At 42.4% G+C, this 10,371-nt stretch overlaps 1 protein-coding gene across 2 annotated transcripts; it reads left to right on the forward strand.

The window, feature by feature from the left end:
• Window positions 1-1,933: 1,933 nt before the first annotated feature.
• LOC111980871 (UV excision repair protein RAD23 homolog A) lies at window positions 1,934-10,227 on the forward strand. 2 transcript variants are annotated; one of them, XM_070449653.1, is made up of 10 exons: window positions 1,934-2,250; window positions 2,941-3,102; window positions 3,221-3,381; window positions 3,838-3,887; window positions 4,086-4,213; window positions 4,428-4,521; window positions 7,405-7,535; window positions 7,706-7,864; window positions 8,018-8,422; window positions 8,497-10,227. In XM_070449653.1, the coding sequence occupies exons 1-9, from the start codon at window positions 2,185-2,187 to the stop codon at window positions 8,129-8,131; spliced, it is 1,065 nt and encodes a 354-aa protein (XP_070305754.1). In that variant the 5' UTR covers window positions 1,934-2,184; the 3' UTR covers window positions 8,132-8,422; window positions 8,497-10,227. The 2 variants fall into 2 exon arrangements, with proteins under 2 accessions (XP_070305754.1, XP_070305755.1); XM_070449654.1 differs by having other exon boundaries at window positions 4,092-4,213.
• Window positions 10,228-10,371: the final 144 nt, after the last annotated feature.

Consider the following 10,371-nt stretch of genomic DNA (forward strand, 5'->3'; position numbering starts at 1 on the left):
GGGTTGTGGAGGAAGGGCAGGCAGGACTGGGGGGAGTGGCAGAGGAGGATGACTGAGTTGAGACAGCCAGGGAAACACAAGAAGCACTAAAATGGGAGAAGGTCTGTGATCCTTCCTCTGAAGAAGAAGAAGGGGAAGAGGAAGAGAGAGATGACATGTGGAGAGAGGAGAGGGAAGAGAGGCTGAAGAACTTGGAGAGAGTGGAAGGGGATCTGGCAGGGGATCCAGGGGGTGAGGGTGGTGAGGGGGATGGAGTGCCAATTGGTGTTCGGCCAGACAAGGGGTCGAGGGGCGTCAGAGATGTTGTAGGCGGCTTCAAACGGAAAGAAGAGGGAAAGGAAGAATCAAGTTGGTGGTGATCCTTTACGTTCTTCTCCTCCCGATTTTTCCAAACTGATGCAGTTACCATGCTGGCATCCGATGGCGTCAGTTTGGGTGGGATTGGGAACGGCAATGTACAGCGGCTCCCAATCCCGAGGCGAACTCTGCACTTCTTTTTCTGTTTGGAGAAACATTATATAGCTAATATAGTACATAAAAATAAAAATATATTTCTTGCTTCACAACAGAGCTTGTTATATTTGAATTTGCAGCAAAGGTCAAACCCAAACCACATGATCTGCACATAAAATATAGAACTCGTCACCCAATCATATTGAATTCTGTACCATAGGCTAACAAATAGCAAAAAATACATGTTTATAAAAATAAAACCATTGTAACCATACAGTTACACCCTCTGTCCCAAATCCTGACATTTGGGACACATAAATAGACAATGAAACAACTAGGAATAGCTGAAAAGAATATAATATACTCTAAATTGTAACAGAATGAGATCAATTCTAGCCCAGACTAGACATATACCTTTTTACAGCAACACAAACATCCCATTTCAGTGAATTTGTAGACTATGCCTTATTTTGCAGAACATCAAAATATGTTGCCTATTTCACATTGTGATGTCATAAACCAAATTATGATGCGCCTGACTACGCGTAACCAGCGTAAATAGCCAACAAATCACACACACCAAAATGTTGAAAAATAATTTACAAAATGAAATGACTGTGTATTCAGAGTTATTCTTATTTCATAAAATATACAAAATAACTAGGTTCTTKCCAATAAACCAGTTTTTTATTGAGAAAACATTGGGTTATCTTTCCACCACGCTCCCTGGGCCACTGACGCGTGATTGTATGGGGTATGGGAAGAGGCTAGGAAATTCGAAGTAACGTTACTGTCTATCAGAATCAAAATAACTATTATTGGCCAAGTGGCCTACATTCACACATTCACAGAATTTGACTCGGTGAATTGGTGCTGCCAGCAATAGACAAATGTACAGACACATTTACAGCCTATACAATATACAGCAAACATAAAACATATTTATTAGCTTCTATCTTCTTATTAAGATACTTTAGAGTAACATTTTATTATGGAAAGTAAAATGCCTATTTCACTTCAGTTGACGCTGATCTGATACAGATCTAACGTAGCTTTGCAATGATTGTTAGGAGGACCTTTGAAAAAGAAAAGGAGAGCCGCACACTCTAGCGCAGACTCAATCATTTAATAACCTAATATCCAGCGTTCCGACCGACAAGCTGTCTTCATCAGGGTATAATGGATCTATTAATATCTGACGGTACCTCATTGAAAAGGTGCCACTCTGACTAGTGACTGTAAACTAAACAAAAATACTAACGTTAGTAAATTTGTTGTATATTTGCTGTTCTGTAAACCCAGTTGGTCGCCACCGCACCGGTCACAACTGTCAACAGATCATGACATAAACACAAAGCATCATTTGTTCTCGCAGAGTATATTGTAGATCCTACTACCACCTGGATAAACTGGCACCCCGGGTGTGTGATTACACCGAGACATTCATATGATTGACCAGTTAGTGGTTGTAGGTATCAGACTCAGAGAGCACTCGAGGCTGCAAGTTGGGCAGCAAACCGTTACACTGCACCTACTTCTGAGTTTTGTGTCATCAAAGATGGCGATTTGCTGAGTGCTCATGGACACATCTCATGGTCATGGATAAATATTATCTTGCTTGAACTTGTGGTTATATTTGGGGTTTAATGTCATTTCTGTTTTACTTTTGAATATTTAAAAACACAGCTGTAATTGAAGCGCAAGGGGAAAACAGCGTTAGCTACCGCAACAATGCAAATCACGTTAAAAACACTGCAACAGCAGACCATTCAAATTGACATAGACCCAGATCAAACGGTAAGTGCCCATTTGTTCATAATAATGCCAGCTGTGTGCGTTTTATCTAACCCGCTTAACTAACTATCTTTTTTGTTATTTGCACGAAAGACCAAATTAATTGGTCTCAGATTGTTATCAATTCGGGATAATACAACTAACATAGGCTAACGCTAGCTAGCTGTTATTGACACCCATAGCATTAGCTAACTAGCTAGTTCTTAGTMTTAGCTTCCCAGCATGACATAGCTAAAGCAAACTAGCTTGCAAGCTAATGTATGTGTCAATTTGCTAATCCAATGTTGAGTCTCATTATTAGCTAGTTAGGTAAGTTATTATCCGCTAAAACATCAGCTAACTTGCTACATGACTAGCTAACGTTAGTTATCCCTCATCACGTTAATGTCAACTTTAGATAACTATCTAGCGTTAGCTAGACAGCCATATTACTAGCTAGCTAACTACGTTATCTATTTTAGTTCTTGATGATGCATGTCCAGTTGGATGATTAATTAGCAATATTCTAGCAGACATTTACTAGCTAGGTCTTAAAGAGTGAAAATAGCTAGCTAGTTAAGTTACATCATGTAAGGTAATCTGAAATGTAAAAAGTTGGGCAATTCAAACAGTTAGTGTTAGCGAGCAACATTTGGGTTGCACTGTGTTTAACAATTAAAGCAAGGCTGAACAGCTTCTTTTTGGTTTCTACAGGTGAAGGCACTGAAGGAGAAGATAGAAGCAGAGAGGGGAAAAGATAACTTCCCAGTGTCTGGACAGAAGCTCATATATGCTGGCAAAATCCTGCAAGATGACACGCCTATTAAAGACTACAAAATTGATGAGAAGAATTTTGTTGTAGTTATGGTATCTAAGGTACATTTCCCTAATCCATTTTACTTGGACTCTTAATGAGCTGCACCCGCATGTTTTGGGGTTACATGATTGTCTGCATAGATGACAGTAATAGCCTGTTTATATCCTCTGGATCTAGGCAAAGTCTGCCACAGCTGCTTCAACACCTTCCTCAGAGGCACCCAAGGCCCCTGTCCAGGACTCTGGGTCCTCGTCGTCTGCCGGCCCGGCCCTTGCAGCCATCCCTATCCCCTCAGAGGAGCCCACACCTACAGTCGCAGAGCCCCCAGCTCCAGCCAGGTAGGCATAGAGAAGACAGCCGTAGAACTGATATTAACCTATGATTTGGTAGACAGTCTGCCAAATTGGAGAGAGTAATAAAGTAAACTTGAGGCCTGTTCAGGAGGGTGGAGCGTTACAGAACTCTTAACATAGACACATTTTGTGTAGGACAAATATGACCTAAACATCATGCAACATTCATTACATTTCTATCTGCAACATTTCATAGTTTTCATCTTACTGAATACACCCCCTGTAGTCCCTGTAGCTCAGTTGGTAGAGCATGGTGTTTGCAACGCAAGGATAGTGGGTTCATTTCCCTGGACTACCCATACGTAAAATGTATGCACACATGACTAAGTCGCTTTGGATAAAAGCGTCTGCTAAATGGCATATATTATTTACGGCCACAATATACCACTGAATTGTTTGAATGGGTTGACTGGATTTTTGACCCTGTCGTTCTGTTTGCAGCTCAGACCCCAGTCTGGAGGTTCAGGGGGGAGATGCCTCCTCTGCCTTGGGTGAGTGATGGACTTCGACCTGGCTATGTGAATAATGCGTCAGTGTGGAATGTATCTGCTGTGTTGCTAGATTGATGATAGCATGTAGTATGGGCATGGGGATTTGTAAGATGCCTTCTAGCAGCTATGTGTTTATGGGTGTAAATAATGTCCATTGTAACTCGGGTAAATAGTTAACATCTTGTTTCTTTTGGTCAGTGACAGGAGCGGAGTATGAGACCATGCTGACAGAGATCATGTCTATGGGTTATGAGAGGGAGAGAGTGGTAGCTGCTCTCCGGGCCAGCTTCAATAACCCCCATCGGGCCGTGGAGTACCTCCTCACTGTAAGAACCGTCAACACACCACACAACTACCTAGGATACACAATACTGTGCAACCAGGCACCCTACACCATGACTCTACAAAATGACACTGAACAATATCGCAAAAAAGACCATGAATGCAAAATTACACTGTACAGTATGGCACCATATTTGATGAAACTTTAACATGGCAGCATGTACAATGTGCTGAGTATGTGCTGCTGTGTGTTTTCAGGGCATTCCTAGCAGTCCGGTCCAAGAGACTAATCCCCCAGCACAGCTTCCTGCATCTGCCCGCACAGGCACAGAGACCCCTACTGTTGCTGAGGGTGAGTCCATCTGCCTATATCTCTGCTATGGTATTACATCTACTGTACAGTGCATTCTGGAAATGTTTTCAGACCCCTTGACTTTTTCCACGTTTTGTTACGTTACAGCCTTAATCTAAAATGGATGAAATGTTTTTTTCCCCTGATCAATCTACACACAATAGCAAGCAAAAACAGGATTTTAATAAATAAAATAAAAAGATCACATTTACATACAGTTGAAGTTGGAAGTTTACATACACCTTAGCCAAATACATTTAAACTCAGTTTTTCACAATTCCTGACATTTAGTCCTAGTAAAAAGTTCCCTGTTTTAGGTCAGTTAGGATCACCACTATTTTAAGAATGTGAATTATCCAAATAATAGTAGAGATTTATTTCAGATTTTATTTCAGTCATCACATTCCCAGTGGGTCAGAAGTTTACATACACTCAATTTAGTATATGGTAGCATTGCCTTTAAATTGTTTAACTTGTGTCAAACGTTTTGGGTAGCCTTCCACAATCTTCCCACAATAAGTTGGGTGAATTTTGGACCATTCCTCCTGACAGAGTTTGTGTAACTGAATCAGGTTGGTAGGCCTCCTTACTCGCACACGCTTTTTCAGTTCTGCCCACACATTTTCTATAGGATTGAGGTCAGGGCTTTGTGATGGCCACTCCAATACCTTGACTTTGTCCTTAAGCCATTTTGCCACAACTGTGGAAGTATGCTTGGGGTCATTGTCCATTTGGAAGACCCATTTGTGATCACGCTTTAACTTCCTGACTGATGTCTTGAGATGTTGCTTCAATATATCCACATAATTTTCCTTCTAATGATGCCATCTTTTTTGTGAAGTGCACCAGTCCCTCCTGCAACAAAGCACCCCCACAACATGATGCTGCCACCCCCGTGCTTCACGGTTGGGATGGTGGTTCTTTGGCTTGCAAGCCTCCCCCTTTTCCTCCAAAATAACGATGGTCTTTATGGCCAAACAGTTCTATTTTTGTTTCATCAGACCAGAGGACATTCTCCAAAAAGTACGATCTTTGTCCCCATGTGCAGTTGCAAACCGTAGTCTTGTTTTTTTATGGGGTTTTGGAGCAGTGCTTCTTCCTTGCTGAGCAGCCTTTCAGGTTATGTTGATATAGGACTCTTTTTACTGTGGAATTAGAACTTTCCTGTACCGGTTTCCTCCAGCATCTTCGCAAGGTCCTTTGCTGTTGTTCTGGGATTGATTTGCACTTTTCGCACCCAAGTATGTTCATCTCTAGGAGACAAAACGCGTCTCCTTCCTGAGCGGTATGACGGCTGCGTGGTCCCACCTCCAATTGACTCAAATTATGTCAATTAGCCTATCAGAAGCTTCTAAAGCCATGACATAATTTTCTGGAATTTTCCAAGCTGTTTAAAGGCACAGTCAATTTAGTGTATGTAAACTTCTGACCCACTGGAATTGTGATACAGTGAAATAATCTGTCTGTAAACAATTGTTGAAAAAATCTTTGTGTCATGCACAAAGTAAATGTCCTAACCGACTTGACAAAACTATAGTTTGTTAACAAGACATTTGTGGAGTGGTTGAAAAACGAGTTTTAATGACTCCAACCTAAGTGTATTGAAACTCCCGACTTCAACTGTAAGTATTCAGACCCTTTACTCAGAACTTTGTTGAAGCACCTTTGGCAGCGATTACAGCCTCAAGTCTTCTTGGGTATGACGCTAGGGTCATTATCTTGTTGGAAGGTGAACCTTCACCCCAGTCCTGAGGTCCTAACCTGCTCCAGAGCGCTCTTCATCAAGGATCTCTCTACTTTGTTCTGTTCATCTTTCTCTTGATCCTTACTAGTCTCCCAGTCCCTGCTGCTAAAAAACACCCCCACGGCATGATGCTGCCACCACCATGCTTCACCGTAGGGATGGTACCAGGTTTCCTCCAGACGTGACGCTTGGTATTCATGCCAAATAGTTCAATCTTGGTTTCATCAGACCAGAGAATCTTGTTTCTCATGGTCTGAGAGTCCTTTAAGTGCCTTTTGGCAAACTCCAAGTGGGCTGTCATGTACCTTTTACTGAGGTGTGGCTTTCGTCTGGCCACTCTACCACAAATGCCTGATTGGTGGCTTGCTGCAGAGATGGTTGTACTTTTGGAAGATTCTCCCATCTCCACAGAGGAACTCTGGAGCTCTGTCAGTGACCATCGGTTTCTTAGTCACCTCCCTGACCAAGGCCCTTCTCCCCCGATTGCGCAGTTTGACCGGGCGGCCAGCTCTAGGAAGAGTCTTGGTGGTTCAAAACTTCTTCCGTTTAAGAATGATGGAGGCCACTGTGTTCTTGGGGACCTTCAATGCTGCCGAACTTGTTTGGTACTCTTCCCCAGATCTGTGTCTCGACGCAATCCTGTCTCGGAGCTCTACTGACAATTTCTTTGACCTCATGGCTTGGTTTTTGCTCTGACATGCACTGTCATCTGTGGGACCTTATATAGACAGGTGTGTGCCTTTCCAATCAAGTTGTAGAAACATCTCAAGGATGATCAATGGAAACCGGATGCACCTGAGCTCAATTTCAAATCTCATAGCAAATGGTCTGAAAAATAATAGTTTATTTTTAAAACATTTGCAGAAAAATTCTAAAACCTGTTTTCACTTTGTCATTATGGGGTATTGTGTGGAGATTGATGAGGAAAACATTTATTTAATCAATTTTAGAATACGGCTGTAACACAACATGTGGAAAAACTCAAGGGGTCTGAATATTTTCCAAATGCACTGCATATCAGATGAGATTGTTGGAAAGATGGGCATGGTTTATGTGCATTTTCCCTAGTAAGTGTTGTATCTATATCTACTGTATGTATCAACGGGTTCTCTTCTGTAAATATTCTGTTTGTGTTGCAGGAGAAAACCCTCTGGAGTTCCTGCGTTCCCAGCCTCAGTTCCAGAGCATGAGGCAGGTGATCCAGCAGAACCCCTCACTGCTGCCAGCTCTRCTCCAACAGCTGGGCCGGGAGAACCCACAGCTCCTACAGGTAACACACATACACMWKSMMYWMMMMMMMYKRWKGSWMCMMCMMYYMWWMYWKSYKKCRYMMMMYMCYYMYWRTRRYRMCWCCYMSSWKKTKTKRTKWYWYMAYRWWKKWTSTKCTKSYTGYTGMTKRYTGYYKWCYWMYYWTYYYYYMYTRWTRAWAMWMMWCAACAGCAAATCAGCCAGTACCAGGAGCTGTTCATCCAGATGCTGAATGAGCCGGCGGGGGAGGTAGGAGACGTGCCTGAGGTGGGGGACCTGGGTGCTGGAGTGGAGGGAGCTCCAGTCAACTACATTCAGGTCACGCCTCAGGAGAAGGAAGCCATCGAGAGGGTGAGGGGAGCTAAAGACCTCTGAATGCACTGTTTAGGGCATAAGATTGCTTCAACTGACTAGAAGACTAGCTAAGAAATGCATACATTGTGACCTTTCTGGTGAGAAATAGTAATGGTGAAATGTTATGGTTTTTTTTCTCTCCTGTCTCAGTTAAAAGCGTTGGGTTTCCCTGAGGCGCTGGTGATCCAGGCCTACTTTGCCTGTGAAAAGAACGAGAACCTAGCGGCCAACTTCCTCCTGAACCAGGGCTTTGAGGATGAATGAGAGGCGCTGGCCTGTCCTCCTCTCCAGCCCAGCACAAGGACTGCACCCCACTGTAGAGCAACGATCTTCAGGTCATTTCAGAGGGGGGAGGGAGAGTTATTGGTGGGAGTACTTACAAGCTACACAATGTATATGTTGATCTAAGGGTGAAAGAGGAATAATGAAATCCATTTGAATTCCAATGGAATGTCTGGGATTTGTTTAGGGCAGATATATATTGAGATTTTAGAAGAGCTTTGGGAATGGGAGGGAGGGGGCTGAAGGGTTTGTGGAGTGTGTGCGTGTGTACATGTCTGTGTGTGTGTACATGTCTGTGTGTGTGTACATGTCTGTGTGTGTGTACATGTCTGTGTGTGTGTGTACAGGTGGATGCCATTCAATTAAGGTGCAAAGTCATTTATATGCATATCTAAGCTTGTTAATGCTGTAGCTGGTTGGAAGCACATTCTCCTTGATGCACTTCTACAATGTTGGTGTATTGAGGCAAGAGGGGAAAGGGAAACTAAACTGACGGTCATGAAGAGTCCGCTTGTGGTCTGTTCATTTGATTGCACCAGTCCCTCACATTTCCTTTGCCATTCAAAACCAACCACATAGCAAAACACATTTCTCATCCCATGATATTGTCATATAGGCAAGCACATTTCACCAGTGGCCAGGCTAAGTTATTTATGGGGTCCCCTCACTACACCTCAAAGCTAGCGCTTTTAATTTTCACTCAGATATCCATGATCTCTCTGGGTGTGGAAATGCTCAACATCCTGAGTAAAACGAGCGGTATAGAACAACCAAAATGACAAATGGATGTGTGTATGCTCACATAACCATACAGGTACATTACTGTGTGGATATGTGTCTGAAAATTAGGTTTTGCTGAAAGGTGCACAGTCCTCTCTAGTGTTACGTCTCTGATGAGCTGAGCAACGCTGACCTTACCTTTACATATAATCTTCTGGAGGGGGGAGATGGTAGGGACCAGTCCTGGGATGCTGGAGTTACTCACTTACCTCTTTCCCAAGGCTGAGGTGTAGACACACCACCTTTCTCAAAGGATCTGATTAATAGTACACACGAAGGGCAGCTCAAATACAATGGGACCAGCTGGTCATGAGACACTAAGGGCTGGATTCAGCCCGTATCGTGTAAAAATTTAAGGGTAATTTCCTGTTGAGCCGACATATGCAGCATTTACCATGAATGCAGTCTCGGCGACTGCGGGAACATTGCCTTTAAATTGTCAATAGCGTTATAAAGCGGATATTCAGCACTACGGATTGAATAGAGCCCAAAATGTCCAGTAGGAACAAGGGTCCACATGAAGGTTGTCTGTATAAAGTCATTATTAAACCAGGACCCAGTCATAGCCAATCATTGTCATCATCCACAGCCTGAATGAGCCTATTCAGACTATTCAACAGTCTTTAGTGATGAGGTGAATCTGAAGATTAAACCGGCTATCGCCTAGCTTTAACCACCTGTTTCCAACTGAGATAGTTGACACATGCCTTATTACACTAAGGATTCTCAGTGTTTTGAGATGTTGCTATTGTGGGTTTTCTGAGGGAACGGAGGGTACCAAGAAATGTGTGGTTTTATCAATACTCACTTTTATCAAGGTATGTTTTCTCTTTAACTTAACATGGCAGGAGTTTAATGGGTCTATGAAGAGACAAGCTTTTATGAGTTTAGATTGAACAGATGCATTCAAATGTATTGGCTCCCTTGCACAGAATTTCCTGTTTTCCTATTTTTACCCTGCAGGCACCTTCAACTTGCCACAAGTAGGATCAATTACACTTGCCGAGAATCACTTGCCTCAAACCAAATTAATTGTGCATTTAGTTCAGGCCATTTTTGACTTAAGTGAAACATTTCAGTTTTTATTTATTTATTGGACCTTTGAAACAAATACACATGAGAACACAAAGTTTTCAATCTCAACTTATTTTAAAGGAATAGTGAATCATGAATAAGTGATCATGCCAATATGTTTGACTGCATCTGTTTTTGTGAACATGGCTTTCACTGACACTGGCATTTTACAGCATCAACATGGTCTGCTTCAATGCTCAGCTTCATTAAACATCATCAATATATCATGGCTTCTTATGTTTTATTTCATGCCAAACACTCCCATATGCACCACATTCTTGGTCTGGACAATGAATGAGGCCAACTGAAATTAAACTCAACTTGATCTTATGGAATACAAAGTATTACAGGAAATGTAAATTATAGAC

Source organism: Salvelinus sp. IW2-2015, linkage group LG20 (assembly GCF_002910315.2).
Source record: "Salvelinus sp. IW2-2015 linkage group LG20, ASM291031v2, whole genome shotgun sequence".
Lineage (NCBI taxonomy): Eukaryota > Metazoa > Chordata > Actinopteri > Salmoniformes > Salmonidae > Salvelinus > Salvelinus sp. IW2-2015.